The 15,347-nt window shown below is 46.6% G+C and overlaps 1 protein-coding gene across 2 annotated transcripts in view; it reads right to left on the bottom strand.

Moving 5' to 3' along the window:
• Positions 1–15,347, bottom strand: part of LOC126527096 (phytanoyl-CoA dioxygenase, peroxisomal-like) — a 52,228-nt gene that overhangs the window by 14,554 nt on the left and 22,327 nt on the right. The window contains exons 1-2 of one of the 2 annotated variants that reach the window (XM_055068552.2): positions 12,205–12,298; positions 6,345–6,491 (exon numbers count right to left, since the gene is read on the bottom strand). In XM_055068552.2, coding sequence (XP_054924527.1) covers positions 6,345–6,440 — 96 coding nt within the window. In that variant the 5' untranslated portion in view covers positions 6,441–6,491; positions 12,205–12,298. Of the gene's footprint in view, positions 1–6,344; positions 6,492–12,204; positions 12,299–15,347 lie in introns of those variants that run through there. The other variant, XM_050174821.3, reaches the window with a different exon arrangement.

The following is a 15,347-nucleotide window of genomic DNA, read 5'->3' as shown; positions in this document are numbered from 1 at the left end:
TTTTCTTGAAGTAATTGTGCTCACCCACTACAGGGAACTGGACAAAAGGGCGCAGTGGTTCGATAGGGGACGAAAGGTACGGTAGTATAAAAAGGTTTTAACTTAGGTATAAGCATTAGCAAAATCGCATTTCATTTAAATGGTAGTTATAATTGTGTTATAGTACAGAAATAGTAGTGTGGATTAGGGCAGACGCTTTTTCATAGTCACCAACTCCGCGCCGTGCAGCGAAGTGCCAGCCACTAACGAGAGTCGACTGCGTGTTGTCGAGGGGGGACGTCGGCTCGCCCGTTGTGTGCTACCAGTATTTCCGTCAAGAAGCTGTCATTCAGTCGGTGTCTCGCAGAGGTGCGTTCAGTGGCGGACAACGAAGGACACTTTCTCCACGTTCTCTTTTCTGGCCGAGCGACGCGCGACCCATAGCTGTTGCCGCATTGCACGGAGTTCGGGAGTATGGATTTATGTGTGCACGCAAGCACGTGTTATGTGCTCGTGTGTTACTGGTGGTCGAGATTAATCCGGCGCTTCACTTATGTGCATAATGCCCTCTGTAAGTTTTGATAACGTCGGTTCTGTTCTTTGGAACCAAACTAAATGGAACGAAAACATACGCGCCAGCGCTACTGAGTTATTTAACTCAAAGAATCTTGGTTGCCTACAGAATGTGAATGTGTGGACATTTATTACAGTTACTTTGTTTGGAGTGTATTTGTTGCCACGTTGCACAGCGGCTTTTTTTCTGTTGCGAGCTTTTGTGCCTTTGCCTTTTAAGCAGTAAGCGAAGGAAGGAAGTAACCTTGCAGGTGTTTATTCTCGGCAGTCGAGAGTCTGAACAGTCGAGTCTGAACGGACGCGGGCATCGCGCAGTTCTTGAACGTGCGCTTGCATTTTTTCGGCGGATATTCAAGCCCTGGCCCCGCGTTTCACCGTCAAGGACGCTGCGACTATTAGCCGACCGTCCGCTGTACACAGACTACCGCTCGTCCCCGCCTTCCCTGCGATTTAAGCGGCTCAGCGTCCTGCCGTCATGTGGCGTCATGTTGTGACGAAGAAAGTGCGTAGGGACGGGACGCAGATTAAAGACACAGCGAGAAGGAGGAGGAAGAAATAAACACGATGACGTTGACAAAGTTAACGAGCGCAAAAGAAGCACAACACGACAAATAAAGGGGGGGGGGGGGGGGAGGGCACGACATGGCACGAGCTGTTGTTCCGTGTCCATAACCTTTTTTTTTTGTACTGTTTCTTTCGCGCTCGTTAATTATGTCAAGTATGCACCAAATTGGCCCCCAGCAAGTAGATTTAAGTCGTATGATGGCGTTAGATACAGGCGGATCGCGTAATTGCTTCGTTCGACTGTCTCCTCTTAAAGGGGCACCGACATGATACCTACTTCCCAATAATAATAATAATAATAATAATAATAATAATAATAATAATAATAATAATAATAATAATAATAATAATAATAATAATAATAATAAACATAAGCCCGAGATCTAATGATTGAATATGGACATTTACTTAACATGGTTTTTGGGCGCTAGATGGGATATACAAACGGAAAGACAGACACACGCACAAGCCGCATTGTGTGTCTCTTTCCTTTTTTATGTCCCATCATAACGCCGTCCAAAGCCGTGTTTAGTAAATCCCATCAACATGCCCAAGTTCTACTCAGCCAAATGAACATATTGGGGTCCCATATGAGTTCCTTTGTAGCAATTGCTACGAACGCGTGGATGTCTGATTTTCCCTTTATTCATTACTTCTCTCCACCTTGCGGGTTTCCGCAGAACTACTACGTCAGGTAATGATGCAGTTAACAAGCAGATAATAACATGTGGATGTTAGTTTCGACTATAGGGTATGAGGGATTAATATTGGTACACAGAGAGCTAACGCGGGAATTCGAAAGTAGCGTGTCCGTCTGGATTTCGTTTTTCACTCCTTCATTCGCAATTTCCCATTTCACCAGTATTAGGAAGAGGCACCGTCCTATTAAAACAAATAGCTTTCTTGAGCCCTTTCGGCCGTCTTAGCGGAAGGTCGACGATCAGATTCGGCAAGGAAAATGTTCGTTGGTTCGTTCGCTCGCTCGCTCGTTCGGTTGTTCGTTTCTTATTTCGTTCTTTTGTTCGTTCGTTCATCCACTTGCTTGCTCGTTCTTTCATTTGTTATTCGTTCTTTTGGGCTATTCACTTACACTGACAACGTCAATGGTTTCTGCAGTTTTGTCCAATAAACGTTAATTAGTTGATTAACTGATAGATCCGTTCATTTATTCATTTGCTGCATGGAAGCCTCCGCTAAGGGTGAAACTAACTGCTCGCATTCCTTTAATTAAGCTATAGCCTACGAAACCAACGTCCTGTTTGTCTCTTGTGACTTTCAACGACAATTGGTGCAACTTACGAAAACATTTAATGAACTGTGCTTCGCGCGCCATCCGGCCGCGTCATCCTTTCTCTGCAGAGCGCGACAACAATGAATAAGCAGGTCAAGGAAAGGAAAAGTACAAAACCAGAATGGGCTGGCGCGGACTACATTGTCATTCTGCCCGGAATACCCAGAACCACTCCAGTTTTTCCATTGTAGCCTCGGGATCCGAGTGGCTGGCCGAGAGGCACAATAAGATTGCCCCTGTTGCGCACGAACTCCGAGACAATGGACGGCGAGGGCGTAACAGTCGCAAGCCTTGAAAATGCGCATCCGCGGAACGGTATTTTTTGTATTTTGACTCTTTCTTGATAAATCTTGTTTCCCACTTCCCCGTTGCTTCTCGGTTTGTTCTTGTAGCCTTACGTGCACTTAGGTGGTTTGGGTAGAGTTGTCGCCTGTTGAAGGAACATTCACAAGGAAGCTGTGACTACAGGCGTGTGTATATCTTTTTCTTTTTTGCATTTCATACTGCAGACCTAGTGAGTCTTGCCTGGATCGTAGATAGCTAAGCCGGTGATGAAAGCGAACGCGTTATTCTCCAACATGTTCCTGCCATTCTATGGCTCGATGCGCGAAGCTTTTCATTGGTAAAATCCCTCTCTGTCTCGTAGCACGTGGTACGCTCGGGATCATCTCGGGTCGAACTTACGACGCTCTTAAGAACAGCTTTTGTTATGCTCGCCAACATCTTCGCTAATATAACGTTTAGCGTCACAATTTTCCGGCGTGTGTTCGAGAATCAATCGCTCTCACGGAAAAAATATTTTGTGAAAACAGTCATCGTTTGCTATCTCAAGTGACTGGCTCCGTTAATTGTAGCTTGGTATTCGATCCGCCCATGCGCTCTTAGCGGGACTGCACGACAGTGGTTGCGGCGGCGGTGATGACGCGCTTCGAGCGACCGTGTAATTTCGATCGCAGTAATAGCTGTCCGTGTGACGGACAGGTATTCAGAGTGCAACTCGTCCTATACATGGCCGGTCTGGAGCGTTGAGGATGTGTAGTTGCCATTGGCCACTTAGACTTTACGTCACCGGGCACAGGTATTCCGCAAAAATCGTTCTGAGAAAGATGTTATCCGGTACGTTTGAACGTGATACACTTCCCCGTAGCCTTTCAGTTGTTTCAACTGGGAGTGACATGCAAAAAAGACATTCTCTGCAGACAAAACGATACAATACACTGCGAGTTGTAACGTTAGTATATTTCGTAGAAATATACAAGCCGCAATCACGGAGTACAATGATATTCGGAGAAAACACGGAGATTGGGCACGGATATAACTTCTAAAACTCTCCCAGAAACGTTTGCTGTACGTAAAAAAAAAAAAAAAAAAAAAGCCACGACACAAAGCACTCACTAGCTGTTTTCGACCTCTGCGTAGTCCTCGGAGATTAGGCTCAGAATGCGTTTACACTCCGTTTCAGAAATACCAGGCAATTGACGCTACGAAGGCTAGTCTCACTGATCGCATTCGCGACCAAGGAATAGTGCGCCACACATGAAAGAAAGTTATGTGTACGCGCCATGTGATTCGATGCCAAATTAAGTCTCGCACTTTTACGTTGCAAAAATACGACGTGTTTATTACACCAAAGCTGTAGGGGATCTGAAACTATTTTCTCTAGAACAAGCGGAGTGGCACGTTTCTGCAACCATCGGCCACAGCGCGCTATTGGCGCTTGCGACCAAAACATAGTACGTGGGCGCCTGGAAGCACGGATATCCACGTGTAATACGTCATTTGACGTGAACTTGCGTCCAAACGTTGTGACTGTAATATATATGATAGCTATTTCATACGAAACGTTTCAGATAAAAAAAAAAAAGAAAAAAGGAGAGCTGCACTGTGAGACGTGCAGAGTGAGACGTTTATGACCGAACTGTTGGAACAAATTATTAAAACGGACAGCTGGGCTAGTTGGATAATCAACATTCCATTAATTTCCAGCGCTGAAAAGAAATAGGGGGAAGAAATAAGAGGAAAGACGCAAGGACAGATAGGACGCTGTACCCCGCGTCCTACAGTGTCCTACCTGTCCTTGTGTTTTTCCTCTTCTCTTGCTTTTTCCCCCCTATTTATTTTAAGCGCTCGAAATGCATGGAATTGCCCAAGTTCCTCCGCGCTATCTGTTGTGTGCGAGACGGCGCATGAAGAGTGGCCGCATGGTCGCGAGAGCTCCAAGGCGGCTGTGAGCCTGCACCCCAAGAAACTTCCGTCGCGTTTATTATCGGCCTGTCATGCAAAAAAATAAAATAAATAAATAAATAAAAAATAAGTAAATAAATAATAGCGTTTTCAAGTTGGTTCAGGGTACACGACACCTGTTGTCTTCTGTTTACACTGAATGACATTCCAACATTGGACATGAACCACGCGCACTCGCAAAGGTGTCACGGAAACCAGACCTATTTGACCCACTCTATAGATCCCCTGACAGGCCTTGTATTATGAGTCATCAATAGGTAAGTTATATTGAGCGAAAACATGGAGTTCTTTAAGTTAGTCGAGTTAATATGCTGACGTCTATTCGTGCTCACATGAATTAACTCCCATCCGTATAAGGGGTGTTCATATTTAAGTTTTTCCGGAATTGTGAAAAATCGCCCGTGGAAGGTTTCAGTCCTTTCCTTCTAGTCCTCGAGCTGAATTATTCGGAGAGGCGGACATTACTTGCACGGGAAATCGAAACACATGTTCAACAAGTTAAATAAATTTCACTGATTAACTTCCTAATTAGTCATCTTGCGGCACTTATTCCAATTAACAAATTGTAGCCGGTGATATTGTAAGACCTATCTCCTTCAAATGAATTTCCAGGATGGCACCAGTTTCAAGATATTATTTCCGAAAGCGTGGGATGAAATACATGGGAGTTCCAGTTTCTTTTGTGTTTCAATGCATAAAAGAGCGTGTTAATAAAAAAGTAAGTCGAACAACAGTGCATTTTTACGGCGAGTTCGATGGCGCATACCCCCAAACTGTTGTCACCCTGAAAATTTATTCTAAGGGCATACGTCGTGCAAACTCACCCGGCTACAATTTGTCAATTTCAATATGTGTCGTAAAATATTTAATTAGGAAACTAACCGGCCAAATTTATTTAACTAGCTGAATACCTGTGTTTCTATTTCTCGCGCAAGTGATGTCCGCGTCTCTGAATAATCCAGCTCAAGGATTAGAACTATGTTATCTGCATATCTGCAACATGCGATTTTTAAAAATTCCGGAAAAATTAAAAATGATCACCCAGTATACGCACGCTTAATCATCACACAGTTACTGACACACACGTTCTATGCCCTCACGCCTTTCATCACTCACCCATACCCTCACTGCCAAAAGTGAAACGAGTGCCAGCGAATATCACCATTTCCTTATTTAGTCTTGCCTATACTTAACTGTTTTTCTCACTTCATTTATATTTCTTATTTTGTTTTGCGCTGCTCGGTTTTTAAACTATTCCCCAGAATGGGAATATGCCACAACCTCACAAGGATCTACATCGATGTCGATTCTAACCAATATTCACTCAATTGCATTTCAATTATTCAGTATTGAAATATTCTCACTTTTCCTTCCTTAAATTATGATTTGTGCTATCGGATTCTTGGCCAATCTCCCAGAGTGGTAATATGCCACTGCCTCACGACGGATCTGCATGTAGGTAGATGGTAACCAACGTTCGTTTACTTTGTGTTGTATTTATTCAACATTTAGGTAAATTCCCTATTTATTTTTTTCGCATTTATGCTACCCGGATCCTCGGCCAGTCAATCCCCCAGAGTTCGTACATGTGCCACCGACACGAGGGCTATGCATACGCTGCCTATGCAAAGGCCGCACAAAAATCGGCGCACTCATCGTGATGCCGCGACGTGGTGGGCGCTCGAGTACTCACGTCCTTGCGGAAGGAGTTCATCCACAGGCTGGTGCCCACGCCGCCGGAGAAGTTGGCCTCCACGAAGCTCCTCAGCTTGTGGCCGTTGGCGCTCATGGCACGCTCACGCCGCAGCGGGGGCGAGGGGGACGCGCGGAGGGGGAGGGCCTGCAGGGAGGGACCGAAACATCCCGCGCCGGCATGCTTAGGCACAAAGGTCGTAATGACTTTCCTTCGTGCCGTTACTTTCGAAGGAGGCACAGCAAGGCCAGCCGAATTGACAGAAGCGTTTCGTTCGTTTCAGGTTGTGCTGGTGACACACCTGTCTCTGCGCACAAATATTTAAAGAAAGTGTAAATAAATACATAAATTCTGAGGCTTTGCGTGCCAAAACCACGACGCGATTACGAGGCTCGCCGTAGTGGCGGGCTCCGGATTAATTTTGTCCACCTGGGGTTCTTTAACGTGCACCTAGGTCTAAGTATACAAACGTTCTTGCACTTCGCCCTCGTCGAAATGCGGCAGCGCTGCGGTTGAGCATCGAATGCGCGACCTCGTGCTTAGCAGCGCAGTGCCATAGCCGCGAAGCGACCACGGCGGGCCATACATAGGGAATATCTGCGCACGTAACACGGTTTTTGATACATTTCTATTGGGTGCCTTGCGGAAATCTGTGTCGTTATTAATCTTAAAATTCCTGTACGTGGTCAAATAATTACCATAGAAACCGAAGGTACACAGTGGGTTATGAGGAACCCCGCAGTGCAGGAGGCTCCGGATTAATTCAGGCCACCGGGGATTCTCTAATGTGCATCCAAGGCATTGTCCACGAGCGTTTTTGCATCCCGCCCTCACCGGAATTAGGCCGCTGCGGCCGGGATCGAATAAGCGACCTTGTGCTCAACGGCGCAACGCCGTGGCCACTGGGCCTCCGCGACGGGTAACCGACAAGGGCTCATGAACTGTCACTTATTGCTTCTTTTTTATTGTTTTAGGAGGGCATGCGTTAGTCAGATGTGCAGAGCACCTTTAGCCTTTCCCTCCAACGTTTTTTTTTTTTTGTAAGCGTTAACCAAAATGAACTTGAATCTCACGTAAACCGCTGTTTTGCCATTGACCAGCCGCATTTGATATGCGGAACATCGCGATTGGCTCGCATCCGCTCGTACGAACAATTCTCCCGTAAGAAAATGTTTGTGAATACGGACCAGGTAAATTTAGGCTAATAAAGGCAAGAGTCTAGGGGTATGCTTGAACACCGAGAGGGAGTTTCGGCTCAGGGCCAACACTTCTTACGCGTAGCCGAACCGAAGTATGACAAACTCGGATAAAGCAATTTATTCTCTATATCGAACATGCGAAAATCACTGACCAATACTCGCGTGAAATAAAAAACCGATCATAACAAACTAGAGCGGCTGTCATTGCCTGTGACAAAAGTGTTGACGTGACCTTCGATACTAAGCGGACCCATCAAATCCGGCAGACCTACAACGTGAGTTGTCACAGCTCGCAAGAGCCCAAGCCAACTTTCGCGTGCCACCGACATCATTGGTTACACGCCGAAGTTATTGGCGGGAATTCTCCTTCCTAACTTCCCGAGGCTGCGCAAGAAACGCGGCACTGCGTTCATATTTCACTCAGCGTCGATGGCGGGTGCATCATACTGACGCACACGTTACCGTGCAAATGCGAGTCCCTCATTGCCTGAAAAGGTAGCGACTGCAGTGAGTGCTATGGTGTACGAGACATTAACCAAGTCCCGCTTTTACGCCAGTCGGCAGGGGTGACCTTAGGCATAACATAAAACGTTCTTCGTCATACGCTCCGCACCTGCAGTATATTTTGTGGGGTTGAATTTTTACTGAAAATAAACTTTCAGTCCAGGTGTTCCAATTGCGAAGTGTCTGAATCGAGTCCAATACGAATATTTTATAAAAGATAACCTTGGAATAGTGAATCATATTCCAAGTTATTGGTCCATTATTCAATCAGTTTCGAATTATTTCTTCCATATTTTTAACTGTTCTTCAATACTACGTACAACTTCCAGTGATTGTTTTCTCTTCCTAGTGCCTTTATATTTCCTTGTTTTACTCATTATTCTTTGTTATCTGTAATCTTGTTCTTTTCTCGTTTCTTTCCTCCTTCCTATGTAACATTTCTATGTGTCCATTCCTTTTTCCTGAATAGTGGGCAGACGTCGTGCTCCTTGGAGTGGCAGTTGCCAGTGTATGTGTTTTGAATCCAACCAATACATTCACGCAGAAACTTCTCTGGGAGTTGTCGAAGTATGCGTAAGCATTTTGCAACTTGCTCATCTCCACGCAGCCTGGTGTAATTATCTATGTTATTAAACTTGATTCGGCCAGTAGAAGCGACAGCGCAGCGGCGACACGAACTGGTGCGGACGGCGGCGCTAGGTGCATGTCGATGATGCAAGCAATTGTGGCGACGCCAGATGCGCCGATGACGTTCCGATCATTATAAGTTGTTATTGCTCTTTAGCGCCTTGTCCATCCGCGTCGACCCATTATGAACTAGAGTCACTGGAAAAAATTTCAGAGTACCGCAAAGGTCGGGATTTGACTGACAACACTGAGCGGCCACCGCCATATACCTTCCAAGCCGACTGCGTCGCGTGGAGACCGCCGTGTTGGAAGAGCTTGATATTCAGTGACACATCGGGTTGAGTGTTTAATGAAGTACAAATACTTTGTGCCCGGAGATAATGGTTGCTAAGAACGAAAAGAAAACGTTATTTTGTGCGAAGTAATGCAGCCGGCGGTTGTTTTGCACTCCGATCGTGTTTACTGCTGGAACTGTGCTACGATTGTGGGCAGCAGCTTAGCGCTGCTATCGGGAGCTTATGCACGCGTTTTTTTTCCCTTCCGCGGAGCGAGCTACGTAGGAAACATTTCGTCACTTCGAGCCGGAATGAGGCAAGCTTGTGCTTTTGGGCATGAGCATCGTGGACCACCGTCGGCTTCTATTGAATGTTTCCAAGCAGGACGAAACTAACACCTGACAGTGTCATCGGCACGTACGTTCATTGTATAATTTCACAAGCTAAATCGGATACATTTATTTAGTTTGTAATCGGATACCGCGCGTTCTCGACTCTGCCCGGCGACTTCGCCCGCCGTATACGCACGACACACTGCGACTGCCGTGTGCGCACCGGTGTTTGGCCGTTATCATAAGACGATCTGTGCGCAGCAGGCGTAAAAACCAACTTCGATTACCATTTTGCGCACCAAATCTTGTGGAAGGCCAATATGAGCCATTTGCGTTATTACAGCAACGTATATGTACTTCTGTACACTGATAATGCGCGAGAGTTTGCTACATTGCAATTTATGAACGCGGCTGTCTAGTGCGTCCATGAGCGGTTACTCTTAACTTATTTATGACTGTTTTCTTAGACTGCCAAGATATGCTGCCTGTGTGAAAAAAAAAAGCAGGAACGCCGGCTGGTGACGCAGCACTTTCTTTTTCTAAATTACATAGGCGATGTATAAAATACTTGTGCTTTCCGAGCGGTTTATGTAACATGCATAGTGACAGAGTGAAACTAAAGCTACTGGGTGTTCTGTTGTTTTGTATTTCTTGTTATGCATCAAGCACAACAGTATTTGGGTATGTACTGTAGCATTTCAACATAAAACATAATATGTATGCTGACTTCAGTTATTGCATGTGCTCGGCTTACAAGCTCAAAATTTGAAGCATGTGCTGTGAATACCACCTGGCCATTGGTCTCAAGCTCGAAATGCGTATGTATAAATGAGCAAAGGATAAGTGGAAAAAAGGAAGTATCATGGGCCTCGTATTGACCAGGTTTTTATTGACTGCGATCGGCACGATCTGCGAAAAACAAGTGCGATATGGGTCGAGTGACTCGAGGCGAGAGCGCGCGGAGAAATCATGCGAGTACCTGGTGCACGTGAGGACGTGGAATTCTCGCGCGACAAGTGTGCCTTCGCGTGCCACGAGCACGGAATAACCGCGTGTGTTGAGCAACAAACGCGTACACGTGTACCCGCGTCAAGCGTGCAATACGCGAACGATCCCTACAATGAACTCCTATTTTCATAGCATCGCTAACACCGCGTGCACGTCGCTTAAGTATCTTCTAAAACAGTGCCGAAAAGCACAAGCAAGGTATACTTATACCTCGCACACGCGGGTGTTTGTTGTAGGCTTGAAATTCTCCCGGCCGGTTCTGTGTCACCACGCAGAACGACGCTCTCGGTCATTTTTCCCGGCCGGAATCTAGAAAAAAAATGTCTTTCCAGACTCAGTTCGGTTGCTGCATCCGAAGGCGCAGCAGCCAGGCACGATTTCCTTGCAACCAAATGCGAGCGCGACAATCGGAACACAAAAAAACGTAGGGAACCTGCGCTGCCTGCGCTCTAACTCAGCCGGCCCGCCCGGCGCTTGGAAGGTGTATGGCGCCCCAGAGGTCACGTGGCACGGTTGAGCCAATGAACGCGCCGGCGGCGCGGGGAAAACGAATGCGGTACTCTGAAATTTTTTCCAGTGACTCTATTATGAACTGAGACCAAACGTACTCTGCCGGTGGCTGCATATGGCACGGCCGCGTGGACCGTATCTGGAAAGCGATCTGCCATGCCGACAGAGGGTGCCGACTACTGATACCGTGGCGCACTGTGTTCCGGCCGTTTACTTAGCATTGAAGAGGGACGCGTGGGCCCGTACCTTGACAGCGATCTGCGAAACGGGCAGACTGCGGCGTGTGTTGAGCTCCGTCAGCGCTGTGTACTGGCCGCTTCGTTCGCGTTGAGGCGACAAGCAGCACGAAGGTAAGGTCGCTCGCCGCTGCGGGCTCTATCTCGAAAACGATTGTCTTACATGACAGATGGACGGTTTTCTCGTTGGGTAAGCGTAAAAATGTTTAAGCGTTTATTAATAATAATTCAACGAGGTTTCGCGCGCCAGCTCACAAATCACCGAAATTATAAATTACGGGGTTTTTTGGTGTTAAAACCACGATCTGATTATGAGGCACACCATAGTGGGGGACTCCGGAATATTTTGGACCACCTGGTGTTGTTTAACGTGCACCTAAATCTGAGTGCTTGGATGTTCTCGCCCTCATCGAAGCGCGGCTGCCGTCGCCGGGATTCGATCCCGCGACCTCGTGCTTAGCATGCCCAGCACCATAGCCACTTAAGCCACAAGCCGCCATTTAAAGTACCGCGAACATAACATTCGCTTGCACGTCGAGAGCTGGCAGTATCAGCTGGAAATATTGTTGGTGTGCAAGGTGCACCATTCTTGAGCTGATTGGGCTATTCGATTTAGTGCGATAAAAAGTTGCAGGCGCAGTCACTCCTCATTTTTTTTTTTTTCAGAGCATGCGCCCGATTTTTTAAAGACACAGATAGTTCACATCACGCGAAATTTCAACGTTTAAAGATATTAGTTTCTTGTCTACAGTCTGTTAGCGTGTTCTAATCTCGTGCTAGTCTCACGCCGTGCTCGTAATCTCCTTCTGCCGCGGCCGGCTGCATGCTATTGTCGCGCTGCCACACCGTAAAGAGCTCTAGCGGCACTAGTATGTGGTTATGACGCCGTCGAAAGAATAACATACACTTGCGAAAAAAAATAGCAAAAAACAAGGCGACATGAAAACGCATTATCTCCAGTGTGTTCTGAGTGTGGCCGATTCTCCTAGTGGGTACGATACATGTTCTGGGGCATCAATAGCAACAACAACATGAATGCGCAGACGCGTTACAGAGCTCTTCCCGTTCTCTTCTCGTACGCTAGTCTTCGTGGCATAACACTAGTGTTCCAAGATGGCACGCCAACAAGCCTGCATAGCAACGCTATAGTTGATGCCGTCCAAACTCACTCTGAAGGTGTCGAGCCCGGGCGGAGGCCTATAGGCAGCGATGAGTGGAACTCGTTGCAAGTACTCCCTCAGAGGGTGATCGGAATGGCCGCTTTGCCAAGACTGTGCGCCGAGGTTTATACGAGATTTGACTAGTTAACCCTTTACTGCACAATTTTTTGCTTCCTCAAAATATTATTCATGGAGTTGTAGGGAAGCATAAATGTACCTGTACTCGCATGGAAACTTACTTTAGCGAATGTCTGTGGTTTCAATTTGCAGAAAAAGGCTATGTTGCATATTTGCAACAATGTGCAAATAAAGAATAAGTTGAAAGTAAAAGATAGATTTAGTTCGATTCATACGTAGATGCTTATTTGCACGAGACAATCATTGGTGCACCTATGATTTAGTGTGGAACAAAGAGAAGCACTTGTACATGCTTGTGCAGCACAGGTGGTTCCCACACTTTGTGCAGTACGTCATGCAGATTCCCGTGCAGCCAGGAAACAATGCAGTGCTTTCGGGTTATTGTCAAAATGTAGAACGTCGAAGCACAGACGTAAAGCTGTGCCCGTGATGACGTGACACGGCAACGTGCGGAGGCACAGCGTACTTTTGAAAAGAAAAAAGGAAATTCGACCAGAGAACATCTTGTCCACATATTGAATCGAAACGGACTTACACTCGTGGCTGTCGTGACTAATTGAATAGTCACTGCCTTCACTATCAGGAGGAATTGCTGGGCCATACCAGCGTTTTGGAGCCATTTCACTTTTCCGAAGAAAATAAACCATGTACACGTTGTTGCATTTGTGCAACATAGTAACGTTCTGTCGCCAGGATCAAACTATTCCGAAATGACAATGTTTTTTTGAACCTATAGAGTCAAAAGGGTATGGAGCACAGCGTAAGAATTTTTTTTGCGCTTTGTCTTATGGAGAAATACATTTACAATTTGTAAAACTTACCTATATCACTGCTCGCGGGCGCGCGGAACCTCCGCCACGTTTGTTTTGGTAGAAGATGCGAAGGATTAGCACAGATTGCAGCACACGGTGGCGCGTTTTACAGACCAATGTTGCGGATATGCAACAACGTGTACAGGCAGCTCCAAACTGACTTTGCTTCGGTTTTTAACGCCGTTCATCAGAATGTTGCGTAAATGCAACAAGGTGCAGTAAAGGGTTAATCACGTAGTTCAAGTGTGCGAGCACAGCGCCGTCGAGGAGCCCATCCTTCCTCTATAAATGCGGGCACTCGACGGCTATACGCTTGCTGCGCGATCAAGCGCAGATTATGGCACTCGCCGAACGCGACGGTGCAGCGCCTCCGTGACGCACTTTCGACGTTATCTCCGTGAGCGGCGACGCGTGGACGGCGAACCTTCGTTGTATTTTAAATGCGAAATCTTGGTGTCTTCCATAAGCTTCCCGCTTTGAAGCGCATGTCGGGAATGGGGGCACGGAACTGGCAAGTACGCAAACTCATAGAGGCGCAAAGGTGTGTACCGTATACCTCCAGGACAGACGTTTCAGACCCTAATGTCATCGGCTGACTTTTGAGTGCTTTTCAACACTGGCGAGAAAAAAAGAAAAAAAACGGAACTGGCCTGATTTCGGGTAACGGCTGGTGGCCTAGAAAAAGCTATGCGCATCGAACGCACATGTTCTAATGTGAAGCGAAGCTTTCGTGAATCGGTTCTCTCGCGCACACGTGCTACGCGACGTTATACGCACGTACGTGCCTGTCGTGTCTAAGAGGTGCTTGCCGCTGGCACGAGAGAAGTTTGCTTGCAACTGTAGCCCGGCGTCGCGGGCTGTCGTGATGGGTGGCTGAGGTTAGTACCGCGTTATCGGACACGTGTTTGATTTACTTCAGGTGTGTGGCAGTTCTTCGGAAAGGCAGAAACCGCAGCATCCGGAAGCAGCAGGCGTTGGGTCTATAAATGCTTTATGCTAATCCTGCAATATTTGAATGATTTGCGCCTTTTTAAGCCGACCTTAAAAACATGATAAACTATGGCGCAACGAGGACGACAAAAGGAGGTGACAGGACAAGGCGCTTACCCTGCCACTTTGTTGTGTCGTCATGTTTGCACTAAGGTTTATTATGAATGTGCAATTTCTAGCCGTTCAAAGGATATTGCTTAAAAAAAAAAATCCAATTGTGAAGTTTAACGCCCCAAAACTGGACACTGGGTTTCAGGGACGGCCTAGTGGAAAGCTCAGGCTTAATTTTGACCATCTAGTGTTCCTTAACGTGCCCTTAAAACCCTAAACACGCGAGCATTTTTGCATTTTGCCACCATCTAAATGCGACCAGGCCGCACTTGTATAGCCTGTTTCTATAGCGCAATATCGTTTATGCACGTCTATGGGTAAATCTCAATCTTCAGTCTTATTTTTCTTTTTTACTTGGGTTGCCACGCGGCATAACGTCCTATTGGAATTAAGTATACGCCTGAGGTTTTACGCCGTGTGTACTTCATCACCCATTGACAACTCATTTTCAGCATATGCCGGGCGCTCTTTGGCTGTATCTGGCTCTTGCGCCATACAACGTGACGTTATCATTATCCATGAGCTGTGTCCGCAACTGACGGAAGGAGCAAAGAAAGGAGTCGACGTCGAGTGCCATAGGTACTTCATTTCTGACAGGAATGCTGAACTGACTGTCGCACCCAGCGCGGAGGGCATCCCTTGTGACGTGTCAGTCATAGAGCCTTTGGCACAGTATAAGCAATCAGGTTTATTAATCGCTTCAATTTTATTACTCTAATGGCAGGTCACGATCGCAGTACATTAGGGCTAAATTTATGTGTTGCGCACCATTTTCCATTGGTTGTCTATGAGAGGATCAACATATTTCGTGAGTCCTGAAAATATGTTTTAGTGAAAGCGGCTGCAACCACAAACTCATTTGCAGCAATCTGCGCTTACATGCGTCTTCGTCGCCTAATTTATTCGAAGGCAGTGTTGATTTTGAAGCTGAACACTGTCAAAGCATGATTGATAGTGCGCGAATGTGTTCCTTGCCACAAATTCAATGGCGATGAGCTTTGTCTCGACAGAAAAGCCGCAGAAGGTTTCTGTAACTTCACACCCATCACGGGCGATTGGCCAAGAATAAGCACAGTGGTACGCGCCCAAGCATGGAGTAGC

This window comes from Dermacentor andersoni, chromosome 9, assembly GCF_023375885.2.
Source record: "Dermacentor andersoni chromosome 9, qqDerAnde1_hic_scaffold, whole genome shotgun sequence".
Taxonomy (NCBI): domain Eukaryota; kingdom Metazoa; phylum Arthropoda; class Arachnida; order Ixodida; family Ixodidae; genus Dermacentor; species Dermacentor andersoni.
Note: the sequence above shows the minus strand (reverse complement) of the source record. Positions and strands in the feature narration are given on the sequence as shown.